The sequence below is a fragment of the Acipenser ruthenus genome, chromosome 46 (genome assembly GCF_902713425.1).
Source record: "Acipenser ruthenus chromosome 46, fAciRut3.2 maternal haplotype, whole genome shotgun sequence".
Lineage (NCBI taxonomy): Eukaryota > Metazoa > Chordata > Actinopteri > Acipenseriformes > Acipenseridae > Acipenser > Acipenser ruthenus.
The window spans coordinates 9,012,175-9,029,529 of NC_081234.1; the positions used below are offsets into that span (position 1 = coordinate 9,012,175).

The following is a 17,355-nucleotide window of genomic DNA, read 5'->3' on the forward strand; positions in this document are numbered from 1 at the left end:
GCTCATAACATCCTTCAATTCATTATCCTGTATATTTTAGCCGTCTGTATCGTGATATCATTTTTTTTTTCCGCAAGATGGATGAGCTGAAGGCTTTGTCCTCGCTGCCATCCCAAATCATTCGCTGTCAGCTGCAGTCAGCATTTGAGCATTTTCAGATTATTCAACCGGTTCTTCTTCATCCTGATATCCTGGATCGAACAGACATGACAGAACGACTCCATTATCGTAACCAGCTTCACTAGAACGAGGCTTTTTGAGCCGTGGAGAAGCAACGCAGCATTGTGAAGCAGCACATCTAGGGCAGCAGTGTGGAGTAGTGGTTAGGGACTCTGAACTCTTGACCGGAGGGTCGTGGGTTTAATCCCAGGTGGGGGACACCGCTGCTGTACCCTTGAGCAAGGTACTTTACCTAGATTGCTCCAGTAAAAACCCAACTGTATAAATGGGTAATTGTATGTAAAAAATAATGTGATTTCTTGTAACAATTGCAAGTCGCCCTGGATAAGGGCGTCTGCTAAGAAATAAATAATAATGATAGATCTCACCAGCATTCCCATCTTCACCATCAGTTCAGTAACAGAGGAAACTGTTTATTTTTTTTTTGACCAGACAAATGTACCAAGGTACTGTCACAAAGGATCCTAAGATAATACAATCACCATATTTCAAAGTGCTATGTTAAGATCCTGAGATACATTATCTTGCAGTCTCAACGTAAAGTTTTTGAGAGGTTGCGATCCTGAGATCATTTTACCTTCTGATCTCGTTCCCAACACATTTTTATTTCTGTCCCCAACGCGTTGCTTTGAAGCATTAAATACCACCCCAATCCTATCACGCTGGAAAATAATGTTCAATGTACTTATAAAACAAAAGGAGATGTATTTATTTATTTAGTGTTGTCACATTCTAGATTCTTTCTGCTAAATTCCTCTTGCAGGTCCTCGCTGGGGGAGCGCATCCTGACAATGACATGATCAAAGTGTAAACGGGGTGGGAGCAGCGTCTGCGTCGAGCGTCTTCCATCGCTGGATATCAACCGAGCTTTCAAATGCAGCACCGGCACCTGGCAGAAAACAAACAAACAAACAAACAAACAAACATGCACTCGCACGTGCCTTCAGGGACAGCCTGGTACAAAAAACCCTGATTGTGTTTCTCAATGCTGTTCCTTCAAGAACTCCAAACCCTGCCCAAAACAAAGACTAACCGAACCATTGCACGTCTTTAGAATTTTTAGAATGCTCTCAAAGCTGTGTTCCAATTTCTCATGGCACAGCCCACCATGCTTTCAAGAATCCTTTGCAAAGATTGTGGTGAAGGAATGGAGCAATGACTCAAAACTTAATAGCACACCATTTGGCCCCTACTAAAGGGATCTGCTTTGGAGTCTAATTGCTTTTTGAATGCTCCCAATGTTTCAGATGTTACATCTTCACCTGTTAAGATACTCCATGTGGTTATAACTGTCTAACGACACAGAGCTTCCTAACCTCTGTTCAAACCCTTTGCAAGGATTCCTCGAAACACAGCAGGTCAGATGAACTCATAAAAGCTGCGAGCATGCCAGCAGCAACGGACACATCCGTGCGACACGGATCAGGAACTTCAGCACGTTGTGAAGCTCACCGCAGTACCTGGAACAAGAGTGTTACTCTTTCAAGCAGAACCACTGCTGTGGACGAATGACACCCCCCGGGCTGGTTATCGAGGTTCTGAAGGAGCACAGAGAGCAGGAAATGCAATACCTCAGATTCAACAAAACAAGTTTGCTAACCAAGCACTTAAAAAAAAAAAAAAAAAAAAAAAAAAAAAAAAAAAAAAAAAAAAAATCATTTCTTCCCTCATTTGCCTACATTCTCACACTTACCTTATTTGTATTGTTTCCCCCAAACTTTATGTTCACTTTGACACCTCTTTACTGTCCAAATTCACTCCCTGTGCAGCAGGTACTGAGGAGACAGTATCGGTTTAAAAACTGGAGTAATGAACGCCCCAGTAAAAGTGTGGGGGGGAAAAAAATAATAATTCAGAAATGTCTTGTTTGAAAGTAGTTTCGCCAATGAGAGGTATGAAACGTTTTTTTTTTTTTTTTTTTAAAGCGCTGGTTATTACATCTTTCTAGGGTTTGGAGGTACAATATATGCTGCGGTATGCATACAGTATATAGCTGTGATAAAATATTTTTTAAAAAAAGCAGAGAATCCCTGAATAATAATAAAAAGAATCTGTTTGCAGTACAAAAAAAAAAAAGAAAAAACCAAATAAATAAATAAATAAATATGCTTTTTTCTGATGGCAGCAGAGAAAGACATGAATGCGGAGTTTGAATACATTTCACTGGAACCCAAATCTTCCTATTAACTGGGACAAGCAAGCTCCGTTTGTGGCTCAAATAAAAGGAGGCTTGCCTGCCACAGCACTAATAGCTCTAGCCTCCAGTAACAGCATATACTGTAATACCCCTGTCTGCATTTCCAAGGGTTCAAGAACGTACCATTTCAATTGGAGTGAGGCAACTTTCAAGGCCAACTCCTAGCCCAGGCATTTAGCATTCAACACTTCAAAGTAAACAGTATAACAATAATAATAATAATAATAATAATAATAATAATAATAATATTAAAAGACACAGTCGTGTTTCTGGGTTTGTAGTCCGGAGTGTCTTCATCTCCTAAGGTTGTGTTTTGTGTGATCTTCTCCCCGCAGTACAAAAGTCATTGCAAATGGCACATGGCACCAGGTAAACGAAAGGCAGTCAGATTGGATTGTATTTACACAGGAGTTTAATTATTTTGTTATGTTGTGTGTGTGTGTGCGTGCGAGTGTGAGTGTGTGTGTTTGTAAAATGCTCATTTTTTTTCACATTGCATACTTTTGTGTCCATTCTCTGGCTAGTCTGTTATATCTGAAATCAGAAAAAAAGAAAAAAAAGAAAAAAGGCAATACGTATTAGCAATTTTTTTGTATAGGAAACTATTTGCGGCTGTTCTTTTAAATTCAGATTCACCCGCAGAAGGACGAGTACGCAATTATTTTACCATTGATTTTTCTCCCCAATTTAGAATGCCCAATTCACCTCACAGCTCAGGAGGACTGAAGGTCAGAGGGCGTCCTCCGATCCCACGACCGAGCCGATCGCCTCTTCACACCCAGGAGCTCGAGAGCGCATGTCAGAGAGCTACCGGCCTCTGGAGGGCAAAAGGCCAGCACTGCAGGTGTCCACCTGAGCTCACCTGACCAGCAGAGTCCGCTACAGCGTGGTGTGGAGAAACAGTCCCTGCCGGTTTTGCCTCCCTAACCAGCAGGAGCGCCAGAGCCAACGCTCCCTCTGGAATCCCCAGCGAAGACCAGCCACTTCACACAGCCAGGACGCGAACCTGCGCTCCCCTGACTGCACGACTCACCCTGCACGCCACTCGGCCGTGCCTTTACCAGGTGAGCCATTGCAGGAACCCCATGACAAGGGACAATTTTGCTCTTGTGACAATTAACCAACTACTTGTAAAATGAAATTACAATGCATCACATTTCTAAAAATTGAGAGTAACGGATTGTAACGATATCATTCTTCTACTAATATTTCAATTTTCCGTGCAATGTCAGCTGGCATCCAGGGGCACAGCTTCATCGATCACTGCACTAAAGGGCAGAGGTTTGTGTTGTTTTAAGGCGAGACACTTACTTTTCCCTGTCAGCTTTGTAGGTGTGTGCGATCTCTGGGACCAGTGGATCATCCGGGTTGGGGTCACAAAGCAGCGAGCAGATGGACAATAGAACTGTGCGGCCGAGAGAAACAGACAAACATGAAGAGTTAAAGACGCTGCAGGGTTAGTGGATATCTCACTTGGCATCAATGTGAACATGCACTGCCACCCCTCACACACACACACACACACACACACACACACACCTTGTTGCTCACATAGCATACACTCCATTTTAACATCCTACTGCTGTCAATTAAATCTAAAACTAGAGACGAATGCACCCTGACCGGCAAAATAATTCTACCTTCTACCAAAGCCCATGTTGTCAGGGAGCGGGTATAGACCTGCACAGCGCTGAAGGTTTCATTGATTTGGGCCGCTGTAGCACGTCTGTTGCGTGTCACAGTTCTATGGGCTCGATCCATCAAGACCCGCTTGCCTCCAGAGTTGTGCTTTCTGCAAACATCACCATTCCAGGATCAACCAGGAGCCTGTCTCGATGGACACAATGCTCAATGCAGCCGCTGCGTTGAGGGACCAGCCCTTTGCACAGGTCCAAGGTAAGTACCCTGCTCCGTTTCAGGCGACTGGCGTTTCGTGGTCAGCGAGCGTGGCAAGGTGGCTGTTACAGAGGTGCAGCCTATCCGACAGAGCAGAGCTGCAGCAGCCGCGAGAATTCATGGGGATACATCGTGAAGTCATTTAGTAAACTATAGCGGCACACCAAGCAGTTCTCGAATGAAGAACACAGCTGGTATGAATACATACTCTCCCGACCTCATTGTCTTTTAACTAAGAAGTCCTTTGTTGAATGATCACTTGATCTTGTTATGCATCATGCAAATAGCCCCCGAGGACCACTGCAACCTGCACATTGTGATACGTATGGTTACAGACCTACTTACACCCTTAATCTGTTACAGCCCTTAGACCCTGTGTGCTTTTTATAAAGAAACCTAAAGCCACATCACTGGAAAAAGTGCCCCTTGAGCTCGAACCGTCTCATCTCGAGGGAGCCGTCGTTTGACCTTGCGACTCCAATCGAGGCTGGCTTGCTAACAGAAAATCAATAACAGGCTTGTCAACTAATTGTTGCATCTGGAGCAACAATCAATGAACGTAGTGAGGGAGAAGCATTCACTCTAATTGAAGGCGGTCTTTTACTGCAGGGCAATTAAATAGCACACATATACACCCACAATTAAAAAAAAAATGAACACATACGCACACAATTCTATAAACACCCTGAAATCCACAGAAACAGCCCTGATGTAATCAGAGGCACTGTATACGTACATCCCCCCTTTCATTGTCCTCCCAGTGTTCTACAGGGAACATGGAAAGCACTTGAGACACCAACACAGCACTCAGCTTTGATCTGCTTCTCCATGACAACGAGCGCTCAGGCACACTGCCACCTACCTGTGGCTTGCCACTTGAAGCCAATGCACAGCTGCTTTGATTTTCATAAACAACATTTACTAAAAAACACACCGCCAAGCTTTTTTTAAGAACAGTGTCTATATTTATCTTGGTATTGAACATGTTTTGCTTGATACATAATTTATAATTTTTTTTTTGTTTTAACTAGCGTTGTTATTAGGAGTTTAAACAAAGCGTTACACATTCAGAAATGTGCCCTGCACGTCCAATACAGGCTTGCGTTTCCACAGTAGTAAGTGTACAGTGTAGGCCAGTGTGTTTCATATCCAATATGTGTTCAATATAAAAAAAATCAATGCTGTACACACAGTCTTACGCACAGATACACGCTGCAGTCATTTATAAAAAGTGATGGAGGTCTTCTTGTGACGCCTTTTCTCACGGTAACAAACATTCCTGATTCTGCAAATTCAAAAGTTTTAACATCTAAAAAGGCGTTTAATCCGACAGTAAATGAAACAGAAACCTTCACAGCTAACGGAAACTCTCCCAATACGAGCTTTGAGGTTTCAAGAGTCTTTCTTGGGAGGAAAAACCACAAGCCGTATTTTCTAAGCGTTTACTCCAGTCTTTAATTTTTTTGAATGACGAAAATTCTACATCTGAAATCTGAGAAGCAAAACAACCTGAAAGTGCTTCAGGAGCCCTTCAGTTACTCAGACCCTAGTTTTGTAAAAAATAAAACAGGAGTTAATTAAGACTGGAGTAAACAGTTTGAAAATATGCGCCCATGCTTGTTACACAACACACAACAGAGCAAGACATAGCTCACAGTTTCCATAGCAATGTCCCATAACTCTTCTCAATACACACACAGATGAAATGTGAGAGGACGGCAAGATTGAGGGTGATTCATGGTACAAATATAGAATACCGTCATTGAAAGGCATAAACTAGACTCTAAGCAGTAAAATAAAAAATAAATAAAAATAGCCAACCAATTATTTTAAAGAGCTGGCTGCTATTTGTTAAATACAAAACATAAAAAGGTGAGAAAATACCATGTTTTTGGATTTCTCATGCGTTTTTAATTTAAAATGCAAAAACACAGCTTGTCATAGCGCACTCTGTGGCTTCAGGCACTGCATGCATTAACTATAGCCATTATGGTGTGTGTGTTTCAGTGCCATCGCTCTAGAAATCGCAAATTGTGACAAATATTCAAACAAATGCTTCTAGAAATGTATTTGGTTGCAAAAATGATGATGTTAGCATTCGTTCATAAAACAGGATCTACAAATGATCTACATACGCACACGAAGAAGATGCAAAAGGAAATCAATGCATAAATGACGTTGGTTGATCGGTAATTTGATGGGACACCATGTTTATTTTACTCCTGATAGATGTTTTTTTTTTTTTTTTTCTGGAAACGTTTTCACTGTATACTTTTGGTTTGCCAGCTCGTTAGCCCTTCTTCAGCGTTCAGGGGTGCAAATGCACCCCTGCGTGTTTAAAGTAAACAGATCTCACGACTCCTTGAAGATCACGGGGTACCCTTACACCCGATAACATGTTAAATCGATGACCAAGAACGTCCTTGTCCCACTCGGGACCCTACTTCGGAGTGCACATGGTCATTTTTTGGGGTGCATTTGCCCCCCCATTCTGCCTTCCATGTGAACTAAATTTCTGTTGCCAACGAGGGGTTCATATTTTGTTCCAGCACTACAAATATGTGAGGGTATCCTTTAATTAAAAAAACGATTCCCCCGATGCAGCCCCCACCGCGATGACGTTTTAAATTGGGGGGGCGGGGGGGAGCTTACCTTTTGATACCGTGAGTGCTGGAGACCACTGCGACCTCAGGATATCGAGGCAGATGCTACCGTTGCTGTTTATATTGGGGTGGTAGATCTTCGTCGTGAACGCCACCTGAAACCAGGACACAAGATTACCACACCAATCACCCCCTCAGAGCGCTCTCTGATAACCCTATAGAACTACCTGCTACCTCTGCAGACAGACACATCTCATTGAAGAAGTATCTATTAAGAACAGTGCAAATGAGAAACCGTTCTGAAGAACTCTGTCCTGGTTCGGATGCTTTCTCAGGACCGGTAATCCCTTCTAGAGACAGCTGTTGATTTTCAGTTAAACATTCCCCCAGCTGGTCTTATTAAGGGGTAGCGTATTCTTTTTAATGTTTGTAAATATCAATACAAGCTATTAAAAAATATGTACAGCTAGTTTCACAGACCTTGTACTGATCTCGGATCACCTTATGCAATCTTATCATTGAAATACTTTTTTTTTTTTAAATCTGTGAATTCCTTAAAAGGTGCTGCAACTAAGATTTTAAAATCATTTTCCCTCCATGGGCTATCTGCACTCTTTCACAGTCTCCCTAAATTTAACAGGGGCACCAATCGGTGCGGGCCGTGCAGAGGGATACACCTTCAAAGATTTTTGTGCAGAAAATGAAGCCTAACCTCCTATTGATGAGGTCTAGAAATCAGAACCCAAACAGGAACATTGATTTGAAACCCTGAGTCACTGCACCTTTGCCACAGTGAAGACAGAACGCTACCTGCCAGTACAACACACTCGCTCGCTCTCTTAAATATAATGAGCTACAGAACGGATCCCAGTGACAGTTAAAGTCTAAATACAGCATTCTATGGTTATTGAGGAGTATCAGATTGTGGGGGGCGTCCTGAAGTTATTCCACATACTGTAAACCAATTGACATCTAGGTCTTAAATACAGCTTGTTAAATTTTCATTAAACTATTCAATTTCGTATTCTGTACTGTCATCAACTTCTTCATTCTAATTCTGAATTTACAGCCGAGGCAGGGTATGTTATTATTATTATTATTATTATTATTATTATTATTATTATTATTATTATTATTAATTTCTTAGCAGACGCCCTTATCCAGGGCGACTTACAATTGTTACAAGATATCACATTATTTTTACATACAATTACATTATTTTTTAACACATTATTTTTACATACAATTCCCCATTTATACAGTTGGGTTTTTACTGGAGCAATCTAGGTAAAGCACCTTGCTCAAGGGTACAGCAGCAGTGTCTCCCACCTGGGATTGAACACACGACCCTCCGGTTAAGAGTCCAGAGCCCCTAACCACTACTCCACACTGCTGCCCTATTGTTATTGACAAACCCCTTCCTTGTGTACCATCTCATTGAAACCCTCCCTTTAGCCTCCCCTCAGCTGCAGGTCTCCTCTAAAAGCACACCCCAGGCTGGTCAGACTGCTGGCTATCCCAGGACGGCTGTGAAACAGATCCGTGTCATTACTGCGACTCCCCTGTACGGCGGCTTACCTTTGGCGGTTTGAAAGGGTAATCTGTAGGAAAGTGAATAGTCAGAAAGAAAACCCCGCCTTGATAAGGACTGTCGTTCTAAAAGAAAAAACAAAACAAAGAAACAAAACAAAAAAAAAAGCACAAGGATAACGATTAGAAACAGCAAAGCAAAACATGACAGCTGCAAAAAAAAAAAGGAAACAGCGATAGACGCACACAGAGAGAGAGAGAGAGAGAGAGAGAGAGAGAGAGAGAGAGAGAGAGAGACAGAAAGAGAGACAGAGAGAGAGATAGAGAGAGAGAAAGGAAAGTGCTGTTTCTACGTACCGGCCCCATGATTGTCGCCTGCCAGTGAAATACTGAAACACATTAAAAGAAGGGGAGATACATCAGTACATGTAAAAATATACGCAACATAAGAAACGTTTGCTCGACATGAGGCCGTTTGGCCAGTCGAGGCTCGTTCCTTGTTAGCAACACCATTCGGGTGGGGGAAGTGTCTAAATTAACGGTGAGAATAATTGTTTTTTGGTTGGTTTGTTTACATGTTCAATGTGTTTTAAATCCTGCTGCGTCGCCTGGCAGGCTGTTCCATGCACTTATAGAAGAGCACAAGAATAGAAAACAGCACCAGCGTGCCTGTAAACACTGCAGGCTGACAGCCATGCTAAAGAAGTTTAATCATCCAAACGGAGAGCCTGCAATTGTGACTTATATCTGGAATCTAAAAATACAAGTGTGACCCCCCACCCCCCCACACCCCCCCACCCCCCCACACCCCCCCACACCCCACTGCACCCTGGTCGCCATGCATATTTCAGTAAATATTGTTACCATGATGAGAGGAGGCTAAATGGGTCTGGTTGTGGCATGTGCAAAGGTTATAAGACACACAGAGTAAACGAGGATCGCTTCTGAAGAGGGTTTATTTATTTTAAATAACTGTTGAAGGGGAAATTTCAGAATGCTACCTCGGACATATTTTTCAAGAGCATTTGTACCACCTCGTAGCTTTGCCTGGCAATTACTGCTGCCGTTTTTGTGTGCAAATGCTGTAAATAAGCATGTAAACAAATAAATGAGTAAATAATAATGCAGCTGTCACTGCAATGATAACCCTTAGAAAAAAAAAAGTTTCCCCTGGTAAAAGCAGAGCAAAGTTATAAAGCACAGTGAAAGCCTGGTAAAGCAGAAGTGAGCATTGTAAAGCAAATTTAGCGTTAAACCTTTGTTGTTTTTATAAGGGATGACTGTTTCACTGGGCTGTGTATGCGTGGCGCTGCTTGATCACTATTCAGCGTCTTCATAAGGCTCGTGAAGCTGGTTTCTGTAAGGCACAAGCGTCAGACCGCTTTGTGCTTTAACTAGGCATCTTAAAACAACTTTTTTTTTTTTTTTTGTTCAATTTCATTTGCACTGCAAATCAAAACACCACATGATGGGGGTGTTGTAATAAATGCGCATATCAAGGGGGGGGGGGGGGAACCGAATGCGCTACAGTGTGGGAGCTGCAGGACAAGCTGCTACGCTCGCTGCACACAGGGTATGCCCTGGGCTTGCTGTCTAGATGACCAGCAGTGAGGTGGAGAGGAAGCAAGGAGTTTAAACAGACAACACCAAGACAGCATGCAGCGGCTTTGCTAATACAGCACAGATGCAGCCACAGGTTTTGCATCGCCCTATAGAACTAACTCATCCTGCTTCATAAAGTCGAATGAAACCTGTTGAATAATGTTAACATATTGAATTACACACCGCTTTGGAGTTCCCCACCCCCCCCATATACTTAACAAAAAACTGACAAACTGAAAAATGTGATATTTTGAAATCTAACATGAAATACTACTGTACTACTATTATGGCTTCCGGTAGATCATTTTGTAGTTTCTTTGATTACATGATGTTAAATAACAGATCAAAATTATGTTTGTTTTTTTAAAATTATGTCTTAACCCTAAAATTCTAGGTGATGCAAAACTTTTGATCATAGCTGTGCAGGGGGAGGACAGAACATTATAATTGGGTGAGTAGGACACCTCCTCTTTGATTCAAATCCATTTTGAACTCATACTTACAATCATCCCCCACTGGCCCTGCTGAGCACTGTGCTGGAGGGTCTCTCTGTAGATCTGTCAATTCCTGCCAACACAAAAGACACCCAGTTATTGTGAATCATGATTGCTGCAGCGCCACAGGTTATACAGGCAGCTATAACCCCTTATAAAAGTTAACCAGTCAAAGCACCGCAGACGTGTAATAACACATCCTAGTGGATGCTTGGTGCACCACATTTGTTCTACAAGGTATCTCATACATCTGCTAGTAGCTTCTGCAAGAGTGGTTGTAATGCAAGCATACTTACTCCTTGTAAATAAGGTCCAAATGCATAAATTGCATGTGCGCACCGAAATTAAAAAAACACTCTCTGGATTATACAAGGATCTGGATTCAATCACAACGACGGCGGCAACACAGGCTTTATAAATAAAGTAAACCTTTATTTATAAATCCTGTGTCGGTTTGGTCAGGCTGCGGCTCGAAACATTCTCTACAGATCCTGCTGTGGAACTCGTTCCCCCCTCCGACGCTGTTTTCTAGCACGATAATCTGAGAAAAGCGTTTGTGACGTGGAAGCTGTTTCTGATTTTCACGTTATGCATTAGCAGCAAAAAAAAAAATCATCCTTATAACTTATTTTTTCATAGAAAATAGAATCCGTTGCCACATTTTGCTACCTGTCTGAATAAAAAGAGGCACAGTTACATTTCCAAGTTACTGAAATGTAATCAGATTACAGCAACGCGTTACTCCCCAACAATTCACACAGACGAGCCTTTTATTGTGGCTGTCCAATTTTTTTCCTCGCGTTTGTGGACCGCAGAGGCTGGTGACACGCAGACAGTGCTGCGATTAAGACAGCATCCTGTCCGCAGCCGCTGTTCGGCGTCTCGGTTTGCAATGCAGGTGTTGTGTTGCAACAGTACACGCTGTGCTAGAGCGGCAGAGGAATCTTAAATCGTATTCCGAAAACAACTCTTATTATAGAGCAACCCGACTGAATTACCCCATTAGCGACAGAAATAATAAAGCAGATCAGATCCAACACCCCTATATGATGCACTACACGTCACGAAATTAGTGCTTAACCGCTCGCCGTTTTCGGTGCAATGTTTTTTACACTAGTAGTGGTGGCTATGACAAGATAAGGCCAGATAGACACAGAAAATGTGCTCTTATTTCAACCCCCCCATTCTTAAACTACCCAATACCGCAGCTGGTTTGGGGGGGGGGCGCTTGATGCACTTTGTTAATTTTGTTAAAAATACCCTCCCTGCCCCCCCCCCCCCCCCCCCCCCGCGCCCCGATTGCCGCTCCTTATTTGGGCACATTGACATTGGGGTTCAGTATTTGGCAGTGTGGTCCCAGCTGTCAGTCTCCGCGCTTGCGCAGTAGGCCTCTCCACTCACGCACAAGCCGGGGGAGGAGGGGGGGACACTATTTAGCAGCCTCCCACTCTGTCAAATTGAAAAAAAAACCTCAATTTCACACACACACAAAACAACACACGCCCGCATTTCAGTGCCCGTTCGCGGAGATGATTTTTTATCGAATAAAAACACCCAGAAGACAGAAAGGAAAAAACGTCAAAAAATACACTCACCTTTTGGATCCTTTTCAGAGCCATTATTGGTTTATTTTCAATATATTTTTTTTTAAACGAAGGTAATATTAAATAACAGTGCTATTGAATCGCTGTTCGGTTTGATTCGCTTGCTTCCCGATATTATTATTGTTGTTTTTTTTTATCAGATTCAACTCTGCGGTTCCAGTCCGGACCCCTTCTCTCCTCTGACAGGATCCCACCGTCCTGCGCATGACGCCACAGCCGCCGTGCTCCCGCGAGAGCCGGGAGGGACGCGCCAGCGCGGGGTTCCCTGGGAATTGTAGTTTTCAAAATCGTTTCTTCCACGGACGCATACAGTTTTTAAAGCGACACGCGTGGGTGACCTAACCAGAAGCGCGCCCCTAGTGATTCCTATGCTGTTCTGGCATAGGAATCAATGTGGTGGTGATAGAGAAGGGTAACACAGCGGTTATATTAAACCGGTATTGACACAGTACAACAGTACAGCACTGTATTTGGAAAATTCACAGTTTTAGTGTAGGTATGCTTTATAACGCAAGGGGGCAGTGTTGTACAGCAAACAGCAAGACAACACGCACGCACACACTTAAAGGACCGTGCAAGACACACAGTATACTGCATTATTATTATTATTATTATTATTATTATTATTATTATTATTATTAATAAATAAATAAATAAATAAAACAAAATAAATAAAATGCATATTAAAACAGGCCATCCCAATCTACAGAAAGGCCTCCGCATGATGTGTTTGAAGCTTTCATTTAAATGCATTTATGGACTCAGCTGTGCGGATTTCAATTGGAAGATTGTTCTATAATCCAGGTGCATGACGACTAAAGGCTCTTCCGCCGCAAGAGCTGCGTTTTCTCATTGCAGGCATCAGCAATATCAGTTGTAGCAAAATGCGCGAGTCTGTGTGGAGCTGCTATGGTCTCGATGCCCACGTCAGTTAAATCTTCACTAGATAAGATCATTCTTTATTGTAACAATCGTGCCAGTGAAGCAATCAGCAAAGTTATCACGATCCGATACGACCTGCATCACATGTTGGTGTTATAAGCTGATGAAAAGTTTGACATAGTACTCTAGGGTTTCCCTGTCGCTCAGTTATAATAGAAGAATTAGACCTGGCAGAATTGAGGGCTGATCTGTAATCAACACGGTGTTTTGTTCTCTCCACATTTCTTTGTGAACAGCCAGACCCGATCGCTTCCACTGGCGCTCCAGTTTTCTTCCAGTTGTTTTTAGAGCCCTAAGCTCATCACTGGACCAAGGCGCAGAACGGAGATTTAAATAATTCCGGTTTTAAGTGGAGCGGTATGGTTAATTGTGTTTGTCCAGGTGTCACAGCATCGTCAACATTACGCGGTACTGCATTTACTAATGGTGAAGAGACAAGGCAATCTAAAAGTCTCTTTGTACGGTGAGTCATTTCCTTAGTTTGTTTAGGATGATCGAAAGAAGGAAAATTTATTTTTTGCAGTAATTAAGAAATGATCAGATATAGTCAGATCTTGTAACACGTCTACACTGTCTGTCGTGAAATTGATTTCTTTCAGTATTTCCAGATACAAATAGTCACAAAATGTATATTTTTTTTACATGTCCCTCGCTATTCTATCGTTTTTGTTTCCCTTATCATTTTATTCCGATATTAAGTTTGTATCACTTTTTCTAGATCTGTCTTTACTTTCAGCTCGTCTGTTGAATCCTAAGTGTCTGAACAGTCGTCCTCATACCACAAGAGGGCAGTGTTTCACACACACACATCCAGTACGGGCTTGTCTGTAGAGAATCTGTATGCTTCCTCCCGCTGGAACAGCTTTAAACGTCAGTATCATGGCTTTCCATTCCAACACAGCTATATAAAGACATACATTTATACTGGTCACGTTTATTACTCAAGAAAATATATATTAGAATTGGTTCCTATAGTAAAGCATGGTAAATCACAGATTCGTGTAGTAAAGCATGGTAAATCACAGATTCGTGTAGTAAAGCATGGTAAATCACAGAGGAGTGTAGTAAAGTATGGTAAATCGCAGAGGAGTGTAGTAAAGTATGGTAAATCGCAGAGGAGTGTAGTAAAGTGTGGTAAATCGCAGAGGAGTGTAGTAAAGCGTGGTAAATCGCAGAGGAGTGTAGTAAAGCATGGGGAGACTTGGGGGTTTGATACAGCAACCTCAGACTAGATCTCCTGGAACCAGGTTTCAAGCCATCAAAAAAAGTTTTTTTTCCCTCAGCGTTACCTTTAGTCCCTGCAAAAAAAAAAGCCCTCGCGGAGAACTAACTAGAAGCATCTTGTAATGGGCTTTAGCAGATATTGCTGTGAACCTTGCAAAGCTCAAACTTTTTAAAAAAAAAGAAAACCTTTCATTTTGCACACCCTGTCCTGTCTATTTGAACTTTTTGCCAGTGTGTCACCAAGCATTTACAGAAATAATCTGTTCCTGGAAAATAGGGGCAGTGCCTTGCACAATATACTGCAGAATATACTGACTCACCAGGGAGGAAATGAACAAGAAGTCAATTAGGATTGTGGATATCCTACTGGTGCTGCTTTCTGTTTGACTGTGAAGATCACGCTTTCAAAAATAAAATGTTTTGCTACAGACGAGACCTTTGCACTTTCTGAAGAAACAGGCCAGGTGGACAGCACTGGCACAGCTAGCAATGCAACGATAACGGACCCTATAACACTCAATCCTATAGGCTAGCTGGGCACCGTGACTCTTAAACAGTGCTTTAAAAAAACAGATTGAACTGCGAACATGGGCTCATCAATCAAAACAGCTCTTCTTATACAGCTAACTCCAGCAAATCCTCCCTAATCTGCTTTGCCATCGCTTCGTAGATACCACATGCTCCAGTAATCAAAGACACGCACATTATAGTTATCTCTGTTGTTGTTTTTTTTAATTATTATTGGTAATTATTTTAAGCTGGTAATGAACACAGTGTAGCGCCGGCTCCTTGCAGATATCTCACGGCTGCACTGATGTTGCTACCCAGCATGCACTACAAAGAGGTCGTGTGAGTATTACAGGGACATTGAGTCGTTGGAAAAGCCTTGGACTTTCAGGTAGGTTTCTCTGGCTCTGCCTTATAAAAGTCTCCCCTAGTAAAAGCACAGCAAAGTATAATAGAGCACAGTGGAAGCCTGGTGAAGCGCAGTTGAGCATAAAGCCCTGCTCTGTCACCTCTGCTGTGCACTGCTCTCTGGGTCTTTCGGTGTCATTGCTGTGCTTGTCTGGAGACAGAAACGGGAAGACGTTCCGCTCAGTGTTTTGCTGTCTTAACATTTTCCAGTTTCCACGGCACTCCCAGTTGATGTTGAAAATGTTTTTTGTTCCTCTTTTAATGACGCGGCTGTGTCCCGCTCACACAGCCCAATGGAGGTTATTAAATGACAGGGCGGCTGTTCTCATGATCTGAATACTGTCGGCTAAAAACACCAAAGTGTGGAGTTTTGTGGTATGGTAAAGCATAGGGAAGCATTGTAAAGCACAGAGAGGTCTGGTAAAGCATAGGGAAGCATTGTAAAGCACAGAGAGGTCTGGTAAAGCATAGGGAAGCATTGTAAAGCACAGAGAGGTCTGGTAAAGCATAGGGAAGCATTGTAAAGCACAGAGAGGTCTGGTAAAGCATAGGGAAGCATTGTAAAGCACAGAGAGGTCTGGTAAAGCATAGGGAAGCATTGTAAAGCACAGAGAGGTCTGGTAAAGCATAGGGAAGCATTGTAAAGCACAGAGAGGTCTGGTAAAGCATAGGGAAGCATTGTAAAGCACCGAGAGGTCTGGTAAAGCATAGGGAAGCATTGTAAAGCACCGAGAGGTCTGGTAAAGCATAGGGAAGCATTGTAAAGCACAGAGAGGTCTGGTAAAGCATAGGGAAGCATTGTAAAGCACAGAGAGGTCTGGTAAAGCATAGGGAAGCATTGTAAAGCACAGAGAGGTATGGTAAAGCATAGGGAAGCATTGTAAAGCACAAAGAGGTCTGGTAAAGCATAGGGAAGCATTGTAAAGCACAGAGAGGTCTGGTAAAGCATAGGGAAGCATTGTAAAGCACAGAGAGGTGTGGTAAAGCACAGCAAAGTGTAATAAAAGGTCGCTAACCATGGGTTTAAAATTATTTTCTTTATGATTATTAGAAAATGGGTTTTCTTGTTCCTCTTTAGGGTACTTCCTGTGCTGTAGGTCTGATCCACTGCAGTGGTCCGAGCTGCAATCAAACCAAGGGACCTACAGCACAGGAAGGAAGGGATCAGGGTCCAGCAGTATATGGATAGTTCAGCAGAAGCAATTGAGTAAATTAACTGGAGGTCAATTCAATTGATCTGGACAGAGGCAGATCTAAATACAGTCAAATACATGCTGTAAGTGAGTGAAATAAAACAGGACCAACACACGGATGAATAAAAGGCCAACGCTTGAATAAGGTATAATTACTCCACGAGACGGCGAGGCACCAAAGGGTTAACCTGCCAGGAACTAAAGATCAAAAGAGAACGGGGGGAAAGCTCAGCGAGCGAGTGCAAGAATTTAATGAGGCTAATTAACATTTATTAAACCTGACCTCTTGCTTGCCAAGCAGATGTCTAATCGAAGAGGCTAAAAACAAAATCCATTAGGCGACTGGCCAATTTCTCCTCTTTTCATGTCTCTTTCTTCTTTTTTTTTTTTTTTTTTTTTAGGTTCCTATTATCACTGAATTGATAAAAGCCTGCAGAGAGTTGAGCTCTGTGTTCTAGAGCCCCGGCTAGCAGAGCCATCAGCAGAGCACAGCAGTGCCAGCCATGGAAACGCAATGCATTGAGAGCAGATACTGCACAGTGCAGCGGCCCTGATACGGCAGCACACTGTCTGTCTGCTGCTGATGGGGTACCATGATACTAGATTACATACCACTGGTTCCCAATGTGGTACCGTTAAGCTGAACCCAGAGCCTGCCCTGGACTGGAGGGAGCACCCTTTCTCGTAGGGAGGTGAGGGAGGGAGCAGTTCAGTCTCCATGCCTCAAGCCTGCCCTGGACTGGAGGGAGCACCGTTTCTCTCAGGGGGGTGAGGGAGGGAGGTAGCAGTTCAGTCTCTATGCCTCAAGCCTGCCCTGGACTGGAGGGAGCCCCCTGAATTATGTGGTGGTGTTTGTTCTGTGCTGTGTTGGATTGAGTTAAGAGAACTCATTTCACACTGCAAATCTGTAATAGTTGTGTCTTTATTCTGAGACACTGCAATTACACATTGTTTCCCCCCATTCAGTTATTGTAC

General features: G+C 42.8%; 1 protein-coding gene across 1 annotated transcript; it reads right to left on the bottom strand.

Annotated features, from left to right (window-relative positions):
• Nucleotides 1–572: 572 nt before the first annotated feature.
• Nucleotides 573–12,353, bottom strand: LOC131720980 (ubiquitin-conjugating enzyme E2 D4). The gene is made up of 7 exons (XM_059013633.1): nucleotides 12,098–12,353; nucleotides 10,512–10,575; nucleotides 8,764–8,795; nucleotides 8,455–8,532; nucleotides 6,926–7,031; nucleotides 3,689–3,782; nucleotides 573–2,911 (listed from the first exon to the last, which is right to left on the bottom strand). The coding sequence occupies exons 1-7, from the start codon at nucleotides 12,119–12,121 to the stop codon at nucleotides 2,866–2,868; spliced, it is 444 nt and encodes a 147-aa protein (XP_058869616.1). The 5' UTR covers nucleotides 12,122–12,353; the 3' UTR covers nucleotides 573–2,865.
• Nucleotides 12,354–17,355: the final 5,002 nt, after the last annotated feature.

Coding starts and splice junctions, on each gene's coding strand:
- LOC131720980 (XM_059013633.1), bottom strand. CDS start 12,121: ATGGCTCTGAAAAGGATCCAAAAG. Junction 8,533..8,763: donor AGGCGACAATCATGGGGCCG/GTACGTAGAAAC, acceptor TTTTTCTTTTAG/AACGACAGTCCTTATCAAGG. Junction 3,783..6,925: donor AGCACTCACGGTATCAAAAG/GTAAGCTCCCCC, acceptor TCGGCCGCACAG/TTCTATTGTCCATCTGCTCG.